We start from the raw sequence: 18,680 nt of genomic DNA, 5'->3' as shown, positions 1-18,680 counted from the left end.
CCCTGCATAAGGTTTCCAAGGAGGTGACTTTGAACTGTCCACTTTGTGATTCAGCTCACCTTGTGGTCCAGGGATTGGTTCTACTGCAACACACCAGGACTCCACTTTACTCCTTATACTGTCTTTATTATAATCCAATAAAAACTGCAATTGTTAAAACACGTTTTCTGAAGAGATGTATTTTGTTTTCTGAAGAGATGTATTTTAGCTACCAAAATTCCAGGTTCTTACTACCACACACATTTGATTTCTTAACCAATGTTTCCATGAGTTGATGGTGGATATGAGCAAAATGAAGTCTGGAACAACTTCGATCTTTTCTCAATATATTATAATGGTATTTATTGGGCCAGTTGTGAGGATTTTTGTTTTTACATTAAGGTGCAACCCATGAAGAAACCTATGGTCTTTGATCTTTATCAGTCCTTTCAATGTTCATCCCTTTCAGCAAGCAGGGTTCTATCATCTGCATTTGCAGGTTGTTAACAAAACTTCTATGGTCTATCCTATGTTCTTCTACATATAATCCAGCTTCTCGAATTATTTGTTCAGCATACAGATTGAATAAATATGATGAAAGAATACAATCCTAAAGCACACATCTCCTGATTTAAGACCATTCAGTGTCCCCTTGTTCTGTTCAAACAACAGCCTTTTGGTCTTTGTACAGGATCCTCATGAGCACAATTAAGTGTTCCGGAATACTCTGCAGTGTTGTCCATAGCTTGTCATGACTCACACAGTCAAAAGTCTCTGTATAGTCAATAAAGCACAGGTAAACATCTTTCTGGTATTCTCTGCTTTCAGCCAAAATCCATCGACATCAGGATTGACATCACTCATTCTATGTCCTCATCTCAATCTGGCTTGAACCTCTGGCAGTTCCCTGTCAATGTATGGTTACAGCTGCTTTTGAATTATCATTAGCAAAATTTTACTTGCATGTGATATTAATGATATCTGATGATTTCAGCATCCATTCAGAATGTAGAATATGGGTCTCTTCCAACCAGTTGGCCAGGTAACTGTCTTCCAAATTTCTTAGTGAGGATGAGTGAGTGCCTCCAGTGTTGCATGAAAGATTTCAGTTTGTATTCTACCCAATTCTTGGAGGCTTGTTCTTTACTGAAACCTTCAATGAACACTGGACTTCTTCCTTCAGTACCACTGGCTCTTGATCATATACTACATCTTGAAATGACTGATCAATGACCATTTCTTTTTGGTACTGTGACTCTGGGTATTCCTTCCATTTTCTTTTGATGCTTTCTGCATCATTTGGTATCTTGCCCAAAGAATTCGTCAACATTGTAAACCAAGGCTTGAAGTTTTTCCTCAGTTCTTTCAGCTTGAGAAATGCTAAGCGTGTTCTTTTTTGGTTTTCTAACTCTAGTAACTGCTGTTAAGTGCCACAGAGTCGGTTCCGATGCATAATGACCCTGTATAGGGTTTCCAAGGAGCAGCTGGTGAGCTTGAACCACCAACCTTGCAGATCAAACCGGCTTTGCAGTCTGGTGCATTAACCCACAGCACTACACCAGGTCTCCAGTTATACTGGTAAATGCAGACACAACACTGATGATCATCCTAAACGTCTGGATTTTTACCTCCATCTATGCATTAATCTGGAGTCCTGGTGTAGCAATGTGGGTTAATGCACCAGACTGCAAAGCAGTTCGAACTGCAAGGTTGGCATTTCACTCTCACCAGCCGCTCCTTGGAAACCCTATACAGGGTCCCTATGGGTCAGGATCCACTCAACAGCACTTAACAACAACAAATACATTAATCTGTTGCTGTTATGCTGTTATAACAGCTGTCAAGTCAGTTTCAACTCAGAGCAACCCTGTATAAGGTTTCCGAGAAGAAGCTGGTGGGCTTGAACTGCAGATGTTGTGGTTCACAATCCAGTGCGGATCCTACAGTACCACAGCAGGAATCCAAGCTACGTCCTACATGAGTCAACACAGAGTCTGGACTTCTTCTTTGATGAAGTTTCTTGGGCAATCTCAATGACTAACATAGCTCACGGCCCTTCAAATCCAGCAGTGCCACATGGGTTGTGTCTATACCACTTATATGCACATCTACTATGAGTATTCTCATTTGGTCATTAGCAGCTGAGGACAGACCTGCTTTAGACTACAACCCCAGAGACTGAGTGGTGCCTGGAGCCTGCAAGGTGAGTGTGTCTAAAGACTCATATTATTAGTAGCACCCATGCAAGGAGTCCTGGTGTGGTGCTGTGGGATAAAACACTGGACCGAAAGGTTGGCTTGAACCACAAGACTGGCGGCTCAAACTCACAGCTGCTCCTTGGAAACCAACTACAGGGTCACTATGAGTCGAAACCCACACGATGGTAGTTATGACATGCAAGGTTTGACATACTTTGTTTCATCTTGCCTTCACAACCGTCCTATGACGCAGGTAATAAAAATCATCTCCATTGTCTAGATTAGCATCATGAAGCTTAGACAGGTTAAGTTGCTTGTCCAGGTGCGTACAGTGAGCAAATAAACATAACCAAGATTCCAAGGATGCGACACTGAGCCAATTCTCATAGGGCCTTTCACTAAATTCTCATAATCCTCACAAAATTTTCTTTAATTTTAATACATTACTGTTGCTGTTAAGTGCCGTCGAGTCGCCTTCGACTCATAGAACCCTGTGCAGACTTTCAGAGGAGCGCTGGTGGGTTGGAACTGCTTCGCCCCACTCCCCCTAAGTTTAGACCAAACACGCCAAAGCCTACCTGAAGGGTTTTGTGCACGAGGGGGAGATGCTGAGCAACAGGAGAAGGAGTTTTTGGTAGCCCCGGCAGGACCTCTCGGTCACCGAGCCCGCCCATCCGTGGCCGAGGATCCCGAGAGACGGGGGCGGCGCAAACAGCCCCAAGAGACGCGACGCACGGCCTGTCCGGCTCGCAGACAGGCGGCCGCAGATGCCCGACGGAGAGGATCGCAGAGAGGGCAAGGCGAAAATGCGACGTACCTCGGGAGGGCGGCCACGAGCAGCGGCGACGTTCCCTGTGGCCCCGCGGCTCAGTGAAGTGGGTAGACTTGCGCCTCCAGCCTTCTCCCGGTACTAGTGAGGAGAAAGGCAGGTCCTAGGTAGCACGGTCTGCGATGCGTGCTACACTCCCGAGGCCCCGCCCCTTCCCGTGCCGCCCCTGTCACTTCCGTCGGCGGCGCGGCTCCAGCTCTGCGCTAGTGTCCCGGGACCGGTTCACAGTGCTCCGTTTGCAGAGCTGGAGAGGCGCGAAGGCTTCCTGTTGGTTCCGGCTAACGGAGCGGAGGCATCGAAGGGGGTAGAATGTGTTGCGAGAAGTGGAGCCGCGTGGCCGAAATGTTTCTCTTTATTGAAGACCTGGAGGAGGATTTTAAGATCCGTTGCCTCTGCTCCAGGGCATTTGTAGAGTAAGTAAGAACGCGTTTCTTTTCTTTGCTAATGTGACCCTTTCCCAGAAAGTGTTGCCAATGCAGTTGTAATTGACCCATGAAACCACAGCTAGAATATTTGACCCTCGTACAAAATGATGTTTTAAAAGCAATTGAAAAGTTCCCAGACATTACCTTTATTAGTTACGTGAAGGATTAAACCTACTTTGAAAGCTGTTCTGAAAAAAAAAATGCTAGCCAAGGTGTCATTATTTAATTTATAAATTGAGAAGACATAAATATTGGCACAAAGTGGAATGTGACATGAAACTGTTTTAGTGGTTGCGACGTCACAAGGTGCAGCTTTTAAAGTTGGATACTTGTGATTACCATCCTTTTAAAAAAAAAACAACAACAAAACCCTCAGATCTGTTTATGCTGAAATGTACATAATTAGAAATATTGATTTTGTAAGATGAAATGTACATTTACGTTAGTTTTTTAGGTATCTAGTGCTGGAAACGGTTTCTATCAGGCAAAAACTGTCTTGCATGGAATGTAGCTATTGTATAGGGGAAAGATGGCTAGAGAAATGGATTTTAGTTTTCTCAGTGTTTATCTCTGATTTGTTATTTAAATCTTTGTTCATTATTAAAGCAGACATATTTGCCATAATTATCACACATGCTTATTATGAGAATCAGATTCTGTGGAAGCAAATTTTATGTGATAGCCTTTTGATCTGGTTTATTGTAGTAAAATTTAAGTTTGGAGACTGTTTTATTGTGCATATCATATCTTCCTATGCATAAGAAAGACTCATAGTATGCTGTCTCCCAGTCACTTAAATATATACCGTATCTGTCATGTTTTTGTGAAATAATCCAAAAATTGTCCCCAAAATAAATGAAGGTTCATGTTAAATGTAATGTAAAAAGTAGACATTTTCAGAACAGAACCTTTGTATTCATGCAGTCATTCAACCAATGTTTAGTGTGTTCAATACCCTGGTAAGCCATGGAAGACAAGACAACTTTCCTTGCATTATCTTTCTTGGAAAGGAGATCAATATTAAGATGATTGGTTAATTAATTAATTAATTGGTTAATTGGCTTCATAAGTGATATGAGAGGAAGCTATGATGTTGTTAAGTGCCACCAAGTTGGTTCTGACCCATAGCTACCCTAAACAGGGTTTCCGAGGCTGTAAATCTTTACGGGAGCAGAAATCCTCATCTTTCTCTCATGGAGGAGCTGGTAGTTTTGAACTGGTGATCTTGCAGTTCGCAGCCTGATTCATAACCAGTAAGCTACCAGAGCTCCTTGAAGCTAATTTTGTCCTAAGGGTGGCAGAGGTTTCTTTGAGGGAAGGTCACTTGAATAAAGGTCAAAAGAGTGAGTGGAAATAAACTGTGGAAGCACCTCTGAAGAAAGGTCCATGATCTGCTTCAAGGGGAAAAAAAAAGCTGTTGAAAACCTGCGGAGCACTGTTCTACTGTAACACAGCGGTTGCCATAACTCAGGGTCAGTTTAGGGCCACTGGTAACTCATAAGTTAGTGTGAGAAGAAACAAGTCCTAAGGGGGAATCTCTTAGAGGATCAGGAGAAAGCCTGATGGAAATCTCCTAGAGGATCAGGAGAAAGCCGACAAAACTGAAACTGGATGACTGGGAAAGAATTGGTGAGGTTGTTGTTCTAAGAGTCTTCGAGTCGGTCTAACCCGTACGGCCCTGTACAGGATTTCTGAGGTTCAGACTATGTGGTCGAGTGCTTATCCTATAGCGTGACACCAGGACTCCCCAGAATTGGTGAGGTAGGCAGTGCCAAAACATGTGGGACTTTTGTAAACAATTGGAAGACTTTAAGGTGGGGTATGGCATGAAAGGATTATTCTGGCAGAATAAAGGATTGTTTGCTGGAGAACCATTGGATTAGGATCAATGGTAGTGGTTAGGACAGCAGTGAGTTCAATGTTATATGTTGATTTTGAGATACCCAGGAGCCCTGGTTAAGCATTCCACTGCTATCCTCAAGGTCACCAGTGCAAACACACCAACAGCTCCAAGGGAGAAAGATAAAAGTTTTCTGCTCCTTTAAAGATTTATGGTCTCAGAAACTTTAACGCAAGGTAAGCAGTTCGAAACTACCAGCAGCTCCACAGGAGAAAGATGAGGCTTTCTGCTCCCATAAAGATTTACAGCCTCAGAAACCCTATTCAGGGTCGCTATGGGTCAGAACCAACTCGACGGCACGTAACAACAACATCAATCAACATTGTAGGAGTCCTGGTGTGGCGCTGTGAGTTAATGCGCCAGACTGCAAAACCGTTTGAACTACAAGGTCAGTGAGTGATTCAAGCTCACCACTCGCTCCTTGGAAACCCTATACAGGGTCGCTATGGGTTGGAACCGACTCAACGACACTTAACAACAATCAACATTGTAAGGAGCTCTGGTAGCGTAGTAATTACGAATCGGGGTGTGAACTGCAATGTCAGCAGTTCGAAACTACCAACTGTTCCATGGGAGAAAGATTAGGCTTTCTGCTCCGTAAAGATTTGCAGCCTTGGAAACCCTGTGTAGGGTCGCTATGAGTCAGAACCGGCTCCATGGCACATAACAGCAATCAACATTTTAGCATGGTGGTTATGAACTGGGCTGCTAACCTCAGGGTCAGCAGTTCGAAACTACCAGCTGTTCCCCAGGAGAAAGATGGGGCTTTCTGCTCCCATAAAGATTTACAGCCTCGGAAACCCTGTGCAGGGTCGCTATGAGTTGGAACTGACTCCACAGCACATAACCATGAGTCAACATTGGAAGTGACTAATACACCAAGCAAAATGAAGACTAAAAATATCTGCTAGAATTGAAAAAAAATTTTTAAAGGATAGAACGCCCCTAGATTACATGTTGTTGTTCTTTGCCATCGAGTCGGTTCCGACCCATAGCGACCCTGTATAGGGTTTCCAAGGAGTGGCTGGTAAAGGTGAACTGCAGACCTTGCAGTCCAGTGCATTAACCCACAGCGCCACACCAGGACTCCTGAGTCTTTTTTACCATCCTTTTTAATACCACTAATCGAAGGAGCTCTGGTAGCATGGTGGTTATGAATCAGGATGCTAATCTCACGGTCAGCTGTTCCATGGAAGAAAGATGAGGCTTTCTGCTCCTGTAAAGATTTACAGCATCGGAAACTATGTATAGGGTTTCCTAGGAGCAGCTGATGAGTTTGAACCGATCTTGAGGTCAAGTCAAATATCGTAAGATATTTAAGTGATTTAAAGTCCTGGTGTGGCGCTGTGGGATAAAGCACTGAACCTTAAGGTCGGCGGTTCAAACTCAACAATTGCTTCTTGGAAACTCTATACAGGGCCACTATGAGTGAGAACTGACTCTGTGGTACTTTACACATAACAGTATCAATGTCATGAGAACAACTGATGTGTTAAAATGGTTTAACACATCAATGTAGATTAGATATAAGTCTATTCTTGGAACTGAAGAGCCAGAAAGTACTTCCGCTTTGCTGTTGGTAGGTGTTACAGAGTCAGTTCCAATGCACTGGCACCCTTTGCACAGTAGAAGGAAACATTGCCCAGTCTTAACCATCCTCACAATGGTTGATAAGTTTTAGCCCATTTTTACTGCCTCTGTGCCAGCCCATCTCATAGGGGTCTTCCACTTTTTCTCTGACCCTCCACTTTACCAAGCATGATGCCCTTCATCAGGGAGTGGTCTCTCTTGTCAACATTTCCAAAGGACAAAAACCGAAGTCCCATCATCTCACTTCTAAGGCACATGCTGGCTATACTTCCAACACAGATTTGTTCTTCTGGCAGTTCATGGTACTTTCAATATTCTTCAACACAATAATGCAGATGCATCAATTATTCTCAGGTCTTCCTTATTCTCTATCTAACTTTCACATACATATGAAGCAATTGAAAATACCTTGGCTTAGGTCAAGCGCATCATAGTCTTCAAACTGACATCTTTGCTCCTGAACATGTTAAAGAGGTCTTTCGCAATAGATTTGCCAAATGCAAAATGCTGTTTGATTTCTTGACTGCTGCTTCCATGAGTGTTGATTGTTTAAACTAGTGGATGATTGTAGACAAATTCCCTTACTAAATACACATCTTAGTCTCTTTGGTGCCTTCAAAAAAAGAAAGGATACCTTTTATGTCATGGAAAAGTATGATTTCGAGTTTAAAGTGAACATCTTCCCAAATCAATGAAGCTTTGCAACAAGTTTATTGGATTGCTACACCACATAAAACAAGTTTTTAAATGAGTCAAGTGTTTTAAGGAAGGTAAAGATGACCTCAGAGATGAGGTAAGAGTGAAATACCGTCAACCTGAATGAATGAAGAAACTAGCTAGGTCCAGAAAGTGGTGGAAGAATTACCATTGATGTAATAGCTACTGAAATTGGGATCCCATGTGTCTTGGCATCAGTTTTCCTCTGGGTCAGTATTTTCCATAATAAGTGAACATCCTGGCCTCAGCATACTTATGATTCAACAGATGCCAAAAGTATTGCACAAAGATCAGCTAGCTCATACAGCTGAGCTTTCCATTACTCATTAAGTAAGATCACAGTTAATTAATGGGATTCTGTGGAACAAATCAGAACGAAGGACAAGTCTTAGATTTACCAGTATGATCCAGAGAGCAAGATTCAATCAAAACACTGTCTAGCCCTGCGCCATCCTCACAGGTTCATTGTGTTTGGGCCTGTTGTTGAGGGTCTCCTCTTTTTCTTTGACTTTCCTCTTTACCATATATGATGTCCTCCAGGAGCTGTTCTCAAGAATGAGAGACAAAGTCTTGCCATCCTTGTCTCTAAGGAATATTCTGGCTGTACTTCTGAGACAGATTTGTTTGTTCTTCTGGCAGTCTGTTGTTAAGTGCTGTTGAGTCGATTCCGACCCATAGCGACCCTGTGTATGGTTTCCGAGGAGCAGCTGGTGAGCTTGAACCACCAACCTTGCAGTTCAAACTACTTTGCAGTCTGATGCATTAGCCCACAGCGCCACACCAGGACTCTCAATATTCTTCCCCAACACAGTAATTCAAATGTATCAATTTTGTGGCTTTTTTTATTCATTGGCCCAACTTTCATATGCATATGAGGCTATTAAAAATACCATGACTTAGGTCAGGCCCAGTTTCTCAGATTCTTTGCTCAGCATGTAGATTGAATAAGGATTCAACCTTAATACATACCTTTCCTGATTTTAAACCACTCCCTATCCCCTTGCTCTGTTTGAGTGAGTGTCTCTTGGCCTATGTACAGGTTCTTCATAAGCAAAATTGTTTTGGAATTCCCTTTCTTCACAGTGTTATCCATAGTATATTATGATATACACAGTCAACCAAGCACAAACAAGCATCGTTCTGATAATCTATGCTTTTAGCCAAGATCCATCTGATATCAGCAATGATGCCCCTTGTTCTATGTCCTCTTCTGAATCTTGCTTGAATTTGTGGCAGCTCTATGTCAATGTACTGCTGCAAATTATCTTCAGCAAAATTCTTTTTCATCTATGATATTAATGGTATTGTGCGTTGATTTCCACATTCTGTTGATATCGTTTTCTATGAAATGGATACAAACATAGATCTTTTCCAGTTGGAATGGCCAGGTCTTTGAAATTTATCAACAGGGATGAGTGAGCACTTCCAATGCTGCATCAGTTAAACATTTCAAATTGTTGTTGTTAAGTACCATCAAGTCGATTCCGACTCTTAGCAACCCTGTATAGGGTTTCCAAGGAGCAGCACTAGTTGCTGCTAGTTGGTTTGAGCTGCCAACCTTGTGGAGAGCAGTCCAGTGCTGATTGTACAGCTCTTGCCTAATCATATTTTGAGTGCCTTTTAGCCAGAGGGGCTCGTTTTCTGACACTACATCAGACAATGTTCAACTGCTATTCATAAAAGTTTTCAGTGCCTAACCTTTCAGAACTCTGGTAGCGTAGTGGTTATAAATCAGGCTGTTAATCTCAAGATCAGCAGTTCAAAACTATCAGCAGTTCCACGGGAGAAAGATGAGGCTTTCTGTTCCTATAAAGATTTATAGCTTCAGAGACCCTGTGCAGAGTTGCTATGAGTCAAACAACTCCACGGCACATTACCACCACCACCAACCTTTCAGAAGTGGTCTGCCTCCTTCCTAGTATCTCTTAGTCTTGAAGCTCCACTGAAACTGCCCGCCATGGGTGATCCTGCTGGTATATAAAATACCAGTAACATAGCTTCCAGCAGCACACTAGTCACCATTGTGAAATGATTCACTGTGCTTATCGCTACTGGGTTTGTCACTGCCTCTGTGCCCTTTTGTTGTTGTTGTTGTTATGTGCCGTGGAGTCGGTTCCGACTCATAGCGACCCTGTACAGGGTTTCTGAGGCTGTAAATCTTTACGGGAGAAGAACGCCTCATCTTTCTCCTGCGGAACAGCTGGTAGTTTTGAACTGCTGACCTCGTGGTTCACAGCCCGATCCGTAACCACTACGCTACCAAGAATTAGACAGGCCAGGATGGCCAAACTTCGTCTGTCATAATTTGGGCATATTGTCAGGAGAGACCAGTCGCTGGAGAAGGATATCATGTTGGGTAAGGTGGAGGGTCAGAGAAAAAGAGGAAGACCCCCAACGAGATATATTGACAAAGTGGCAGCATCAATGGGCTTAAGTGTGGCAACAGTTGTGAGGTTGGCCCAGGATCTGGCAGTGTTTCGTTCTGTTGTGCATAGGGTCGCTATGAGTTGATACCGACACAATGGCACGTAACAACAACAACAGCATGTATGCAAAGGAGCTCTGGTAATTTAGTGGTTATGAATAGGGCTGATAACCTCAAGGTCAGCAGTTTGAAACTACCAGCCGTTCCACAGGAAAAAGATGAGACTTTCTGCTCCCATAAAGCTTTACAGCGTAGGAAACCCTATACAGGGTCGCTGTGAGCTGAAACCAACTCCATGGCACATAACCATGTCACCAAACTGAAAGGAAGGTTTGCCTCCGGTCACTACAGTCAATCACAGAGACGGGGTGAGATCAAATCCAAGCTCTATTAGCAGAAAGCCAACAGTCTAGAAGAGAGAATAATTTCTTAAGACGGTCCTGTCTTTCACAAAGAGCAGGCACATTATATAGGGTAAGTTACATTTGGATGTACACTTCATCTATTTTAACATCAAGATAGCATTCTTTGGATTAAAAGTCCTCATTTGCAGGGTCCTCCTTTGAGACCTAATGACTTAACCGACTCCATTTTGTTTAGGTCAGGAAATCTGGGCTGTCAACCACCACCACTATGTATATGCAGTCCTGGTGTGGCCCTGTAAGATACACCCTGGACTGCTAACCACAAGGCCGGCGGTTTAAACCTACCAGCCACTCCTCAGAAATACAGGGTCACTAAAAGTCAGAATCAGCTTGATGGCACTTAACAACAACATGTGTGTTACAAGGAGCCCTGGTGGAATAAGTGTTGGCCTGCTAACTGCAATATCAGTAGTTCAAAACCACCAGTCGCTCCACAGAAGGAAGATGAGGCTGTCTACTCCCATATTTTCTCTCAGAAACTCATTCAATTAGAATTGACTCAGTGGCAGTGGATTTTGGTTTGAGATATATGTATACAAGGAAACCTGGTAGTGGTGTGGGTTAGGCGTTGAGTTAACCATAGAAAAGTTGGTGGTTCTAAAACAGCCAGTCCACAAGAGAAAGATGAGACTCTTAGCTCTGGTAAAGATTAACAGTCTCGGAAGCCCTATATAGGGTCACCATCACTTGTACTCATTGGCAGTTGGGTATGTATGTGTATTTTATATACATATACATACGGAGGCATTTACAACTTTTTTTTTTTACTAGGGTCGCTATGAGTCGGAACCAACTCCACAGCACACAACAACAGCAACATGTATATAAAGTTTAAAATAATGACCTTGTAATCATACTTCCAATTTTAGGTCAACACTCGGGTTCTTTCAAGCCTTCTTAGTTTCCATGTTTTTAACAACCCATTCTAACGAAGAGAATCTCAGCTATCATTATCCTCAATATATTTTATTTGTTCAGTGTGCCCATTTTCAAACCATAATGCCCTCTGTTGCACCTGACCTAGTGCCCTATAGCCTTAGGTTCTGTAAATGTACCACTGACCCCCTCTGTGCAGCTCACATTTCCCTGCTCAGTGTCAAGGACATGCTGCCAGAGACAAGGGGATGTGAAATAGAACAGGTATATGAGAATTTTATTTCGTTGAATTTGTTGCATTCCATTAAAAAAAAGAGTATTAGGTTTGACTTTAAATTGGCCTTATGGGTATTACAATAAAGTCACAATGCAGATGCTGAATTTACTGGTGGTGTTTTTGTTATTATATGTGACTCCAATTCACAGTGACCCTATGCACAACAGAATGAAACCATGCCTGGTCCATCCTCAAAATTGTTACATTTGAGCCCATTGTTGCTGCCACTGTGTCAATTCATCTTGTTGAGGGTCTCCCTCTTTTTCATTGACCCTCCATTTTACCAAGCATGGTATCCTTCTCCAGGGACTGTTCCCTCCAGTGTACCAGTGTATGATCAATGAAGTCTGACCATTCTGTCTTCTAAGGAGCATTCTGGCTGTATTGCAATGAAGATTTGTTTGTTGTTCTGGCAGTCCATGGTCCTTTCATTATTCTTCTCCAACAGCGTAACTCAAGTGCATAAATTCTTCTAAGCTCTTCCATATTCATTGTCCAACTTGCATATGCGTATGAGGCTGTAAAAAATATCATAGCTTGGGTTTGGTGTATTTCAGTCCTCAAGCAGACAACTTTGGTCAAACACTTTTAAAAGGTCTTTTACAGAAGATTTGCCTAAGCAAAACGCCATTTGATTCCTTGAGTCTTATTTCTATGAGTATTGATGGTGGAGCTTACCAAAATGAAGTCTTTGACGACTTCAGTCTTTTCTCCATTTATCGTGATTTTTTTCTTATTGGTCCAATTGTGCGGATTTTTGTTTTCTTTATATTGATTGAGGTGCAATCCAGAAACAAGGTTGTATCATCTGCATTATCTCAGGTTATTAGCAATTCTTCCTCCAAACTGGTTGCCATGTTCTTATTCATGTAATACAGATTCTTCAGTTATTTTGCCCAGAATACCAATTAAATTGTTGTTGTTGTTAAGTGCCATCGAGTCGGTACAGACTCATAGTGACTTTACGCACAGCAGAACGGAACACTGATCCTGGGCCAACCTCATTAATGTTACCACGCTTGAGTACATCAGTGCTGCCATTGGCCAGTCTAACTCACTGAGGGGTCTTCCTCTCTTTCTCTGTCCCTCCACCCTACCAAACTTGATATCCATGTTCAGCAACTGGCCCCTCCTGACAATATGTCCAAAGTATGAGAGACGAAGTTTGGCCGTCTTGGCCTCCAAGGAGCACTCTGGCTGCACTTTTTCCAAAACAGATCTAGTGAATCTTTTGGCAGCCCATGACACTTTCAATATTCTCCTCCAAACCATAACTCAAAAGCATCAATTCTTCTATGGTCTTCCTTATTCACTGTACAGCTTTTGCATGCATATGAGATTATTGAAAATACCATGGTTTGGGTCAGGTGCACTTCAGTCCTCAAGCTAACATTTTTGCTCTTCAACACTTTTAAAAAGGTCTTGTGTAGCAGATTTGCCTAATGCATTATGTCCTTTGATTTCATGACTGCTGCTTCCTTGAGTGTTGATAGTTGATCCAAGAAGAATTAAGTCCTTGACAACTTCATTCTTTTATCCCTTGATAAGAATTTTTGTTTTTTTGGTCCAGTGGTGAGGATTTTTGCTTTCTTTACATTGAGATGAAATCCATAACAAAGGCTGTGTTCTTTGATCTTCATCAGTAAATATTTTAGGTCCTCTTCACTTTCAGCAAGTAAGGTTGTATCATCTGCATGTCACAGGTTGTTAAATGAGTCTTCCTCCAATCCTGATGCCACATTTTTCTTCATAGAATCCATCTTCTCGGATTATTTGCGTAGCATACAGGTTGAAGAAGTATGGTGAAAGAAATACAACCTTGTTGCACACCTTTCTTAATTTTAAACCGTTCAGTGTTCCCATGTTCTGTTTCAACAACTGCCTCTTGGTCCAGGTACAGATTATGCATAAGCACAAATAAGTGTTCCAGAATACTCATACTTCGCAATGTTGTCCATAGCTGGTCATGATCCACACAATTGAAAGCCTTTGCGTAGTCAACAAAGCACAGGTAAACATCTTTCTGATATTCTCTGCTTTCAGCAAAAATTCATAGGACATCAGCAGTGATATCCCTCATTCCACGGCCTCTTCTGAATCTGGCTTGAACCTTTGGAAGTTCTCTGTCAATGTATGCTTGCAGCCGTTTCTGAATTACCTTTAGTAAAACTTTACTCGCATGGGATATCAAAGAGATTGTCCGATGAATTCCGCATTCCATTGGGTCACCTCTCTTTGGAATGGACTGATTGAATAGGTATGGTGAAAGAATAAAACACATATCTTTCCTGTGTGTAAACCATTTACCTATCCCCTTGTTCTGATGATACAACCTTGTTTCTGTTTTGTTCTATGTATAGGTTCCTTACAAGCACAGTTCTGGAATATCTATGCTTCGCAATGGTATCCCTAGCTTGTCATGATCTACATAGTCAGAAGCCTTTGCATAATCAATAAAGCACAAGTAAACATCTTTCTGGTATTCTGTTTTCAGCCAAGATTTATCTGACATCAGCAATGATATCGCTAGTTCCATGCCCTTTTCTCAGTGCTGCTTGAATTTCTGGGAGTTCTTTGGTGATGTACTGTTTCGGCTGTTTTCAATTGTTTTCCGTAAAATATTTCTTTCATGTGATGATAATGATATTATTAGATGATTTCCACATTCCATCGAGTCACCTCTCTTTGGTATGGGTTTAAATATATATCTCTGCCATTCTGTTGTTCAAGTAGTTGCCTTCCAAATTTCTTTGCTTCGATGAGTGAGCACTTCTGGTGCTGTATCAGTTTGTTGAAAGATTTCAGTTTGTGTTCTGTGAATTTCTGGAGCCTTGTTTCATCCCAGTGGATTTCTTCCTTCGAAATCTGTAGAAATGGTTGAACATCGACCATTTCTTTTTGGTACAGTGGCTCTGTATTCTTTCCATCTTCTTTTGATACTATTTGCATCCAGAGATTTGCCCATTGTTGTTGTTGTTAAGTGCCATCGAATCAGTTCCGACTCACAGCAATCCTGTGTAGGGTTTCCAGGTAGCAGCTGGTGAGTTCGAACTGTCGACCTTGTGGTTCAAATTGACCTTGAGGTCCAGTGCTTATACTACAGTGCCACACCGATATTGCGAGTCCAGGATTCCGTTTTTTTCTTCTGCTCTTTGAGCTTGAGAAATGTTAAGCCAATTCTTCCCTTTTGGTTTCCTAACTCTAGGTCTTTGCACATTTTATTATAATACTTCCTTGTCTTTTCAAGTTGCCAATTGAAATTTTCTATTTATGTCTCTGACTTGCTCATTTCTTCCAGTTGCGTTAGCAACTCTACACTGGAGAGCAAGTTTCAGAGTCTCTTCTAACATCAATTTTGGTCTTTTCTTTCTTTCCCGTCTTTTTAAAGGCCTTTGCTTTCTTCCTGTATGACGTTCTTGATGTCTTCCCACAACTCATTTGGCCTTTGGTCATTAGTATCTAATGTATCAAATCTGTTCTTGTAATGGTTACTAAATTAGGGTGGGGTGTGTTTAGAGTCATATTTTGAATCTCCTAGCCTTGCTTTAAGGAGCTCTGGTAGTGTAGTGGTTACGAATCGGGCTGCGAACCTTAAGGTCAGCGGTTCGAAACTACCAGCCGCTCCGCGGGAGAAAGATAAGGCTTTCTACTCCCGTAAAGATTTACACCCTCGGAAACCCTGTACAGGGTCGCTATGGGTCGGACCCGACTCGATGGCACTTAACAACAACAACAACAAGCCTTGCTTTAATTTTCTTAAGCTTCAGCCTGAACTTGCATATGAATGATTTGCAGTTTGCTTCTGGCATTGTTTTGTTTAATGATATGGAGCTTTTCCACCGTCCCTTCCAACAGATGTCACCAGTTTGATTCCTATGTAGTCCATCTGGTGAGGTCCATGTGTATGCTATTTTAAAAAGATAATTGTATTGAAGAAGTCATTGATCTTGCAAAATTCTAACATGATATCCAGCATTATTTCTATCACTGGGCCATATTTTCTAACTTCAGATCCTTTCTCTTTATTTCCTACTGTCACATTCCAATCACCAGTAATTTTCAATACATCTTGATTGCATGTTTGATCAATTTTAGACTGAAAAGTTAATAGAATTCTTCAATTTCATCATCACTGGCTTTGTTGTTGTTGTTTTAAGTGCCGTCGAGTTGATTTCCGACCCATAGCGACCCTGTATAAGGTTTCCGAGGAGTAGCTGGTGAGCTTGAACTGCAGACTTTGCAGTTCAAATGGCTTTGCACTCTGGCACATTAACCCACAGCGCCACACCAGGACTCTGAGATGTGTAAATTTGTATAATAGAAATGCTAACTGGTCTTTGTTATTGTTGTTTTTAAGTGCATTTGAGTCAGTTCTGACTCATAGCAACCCAGCTCAAAGAACAGAATTTCCAAGGAGCAGCCGGTGGGTTTGAACTGCCAACCTTGTGGTTCGCACTCCAGTGCTGATCCTACAACGCCACACCAGGAGTCCCGATGTTCCCTATAGAAGTATGGATATTATCCTATCACAGACAGCTTTGTACTTCAAGATAGATCTTGAAGTGTTCTTTTTAGATGATGAATGTGATACCATTCCTCTAGATGATGAATGTGATACCGTTCCTCTTCCATTTTATGTTTCAAGCATAGTTCAATATATGATTCTCTGATTCCGAATGGCCAATACTGGTCCATTTCACCTCACTAATGCTCACGGTATCAATTGTGTGTTTCATTTTATTTTTGATAACTTCCAGTTTCCCAGATTCATACTTCATACATTCCATGTTCTGATTACTAATGAATGTTTGCAGCTGTTTCTCCTCATTTTGAGTTGTGGTCTATCAGCAAATGAAGGTCCTAAACGTTATATTCCAAAGAATAAGTAAGGAAGACTGTAGAAGAATTGATGCAATTGAGTTATGGTGTTGGGGAAGAATATCGAACTATAGCCAGAATGCTCTTTAGAGTTCAGAATGGTAAGACTGCATCACTCATACGTTGGACATGTTATCAGGAGGGACCAGTCCCTGAAGAAGGACATCATGCTTTGGAAAATCAAGCATCAGTGAAAAGGAAGAACACTCCACTAAGATAGCTTGACACAGTTATAGCAATAATGGGCTCAAACATAACAATTGTGAGGATGGTGTGGGACCTGGGCAGTGTTTCATTCTATTGCGCACAGGATTGCTTTGAGTCGGAGGTGACTTGATAGCACTAAACAACAACAAATAATTATGAGCTCAAACACAATAGCACTTATAATGGTAGCACAGGACCAGGCAGTGGTGTTTTTGTTGTGTGTGACTATGAGTTGGGACGAACTCAACAGCACCTAACAACAATAGTTCTAGTTTTAAATGCTTATCATGTCAGGCAGGAGTGTCCGTGTGGTGCTGTAGGATAAGGCCCAGATTTTAAGGTGGGTTGTACCTTCAAGGTCAGGGATTCAAACTCACCATCTGCTTCTCCGAAATCCTATATGGGGCTGCTATGAGTCAGAAACGACGCGATATCACTTAACACCACCACCAAGTTAGGCACTATTTTAAATATTTTATTTATGTTATGAAGCTGTGGTGTGGCATTGTAGGATAAGTACTGAACCGCAAGGTCTGTTCAAACTGCCTAGTTGGTGATGCAGACTCACCAGGTGTTCCTCAGAAACCTTATCAGGGTCACTATGAATTGGAACCGACTCTACAGCACTTCACAACAGCAACATAAATCCTTAAAACAACTCTTTTGAGATATATAATATTATGTGTGTATTATGTTGTTGTTAAGTGCCATGGTGTCAATTCCGACTCATAGAGAAATACCCTGTATAGCGTTTCCGAGGAGTAGGTGGTGAACTTAAACTGCCAGCCTAGTGATTCAAACTGACCTCGCAGTCCAGTGCATTAACCCATAGCAACACACCACACATAGGTTAGGAGAATTTATTAGCGGTTTGCTTTTCTAAGGAACATTTGTATTGATGTTCACAAGTTGAACTTATTTATTTCAACATGGACTGCTTAATATGTTTCACAGGGATCGAAAATTGTGCAATTTGGGATTAAAAGGCTACTACGTCAAAGAAAATAGCAACAATGCAGGTAAGGAGCTCCTCCTGTAATTTATTATAATGCTACATTGATTTCTTAGCATAAAATATAAAAAGTGAGGTATGTAGTCTGTAATCATAGTCTTTATTTTTTATTATACATGCTAGTTCAAGAATTCCTGTCAAAGCAAATCTTTTATTCTCCTGTACCTTTTGGATGGACTTTATGTAGCCTGTTTTATGCTGTGTGGCATGTTTTTTCATGAGTTGTTACCATTAAATAAGAGGAATTTTGGGATTTGAAGTTTGAAAAGTACGGAATGATTTCTTCAGCAAAGCTTTAGTGTATACATAATTATGATTCAGAAAGAATTCCATGTCAGCATCCAGAGCCTTCTCCATGAAATGAAATAACTTTCCCAGTTAAAAAATAGAATTTGGTCAGTACATTAAGACTGACCTAATTAACTGAATTCAAGGTCATATGTTGGCTCTCGTGGACTTGTTTTCATTTTCTTCAGCTTCAGTTTCCATTTGCATATGAGTAATTAATGGTCTTTTCCACAGTCTGCCCCTGGCCTTGTTTTGACTGATGATATGGAGCTTTTCCATCGTCTCTTTCTACAGATGTAGTCAATTTGATTTCTATGTAGTCCATCTGGTGAGATCCATGTATACAGTCATCTCATGCTGTCTAAAAAAGGTATTTGAAATGAACAAATCATTGGTTTTGCAGAATTCTATTATGCGTTCTCCATAATCATTTCTGTAAAGATCAAAAGCCAGAAGAGTTGTGGGATGACATCAAGAACATCATACATGAAGAAGCCAAAAAGTCATTAAGAAGACAAGAAAGAAGGAAATGGTCAAAATGGGTGTCAGAAGAGACACTCTCCAGCGTAGAGATGCTAAAGCAAATGGAAGAAATGAGGAGGTCCAAGAGCTGAACAGAAAATTTCAAAGATCAGCTCGAGAAGATAAAGCCAA

General features: G+C 41.5%; 1 protein-coding gene across 1 annotated transcript in view; it reads left to right on the top strand.

Annotated features, from left to right (window-relative positions):
• The first annotated feature begins 3,315 nt into the window (after nucleotides 1-3,315).
• TGS1 (trimethylguanosine synthase 1) overlaps nucleotides 3,316-18,680 on the top strand; it is an 80,646-nt gene continuing 65,281 nt past the window's right edge. The window contains exons 1-2 of the mRNA XM_006871845.1: nucleotides 3,316-3,419; nucleotides 17,681-17,745. Of these exons, the coding sequence (XP_006871907.1) occupies nucleotides 3,316-3,419; nucleotides 17,681-17,745 (169 nt within the window). The remainder of the gene's footprint in view (nucleotides 3,420-17,680; nucleotides 17,746-18,680) is intronic.

The sequence above is a fragment of the Chrysochloris asiatica genome, unplaced genomic scaffold (genome assembly GCF_000296735.1).
Source record: "Chrysochloris asiatica unplaced genomic scaffold, ChrAsi1.0 scaffold00176, whole genome shotgun sequence".
NCBI classification, from domain to species: domain Eukaryota; kingdom Metazoa; phylum Chordata; class Mammalia; order Afrosoricida; family Chrysochloridae; genus Chrysochloris; species Chrysochloris asiatica.
The sequence above is the reverse complement of the archived record's forward strand: the minus strand, read 5'-3'. Positions and strand labels throughout refer to the sequence as shown.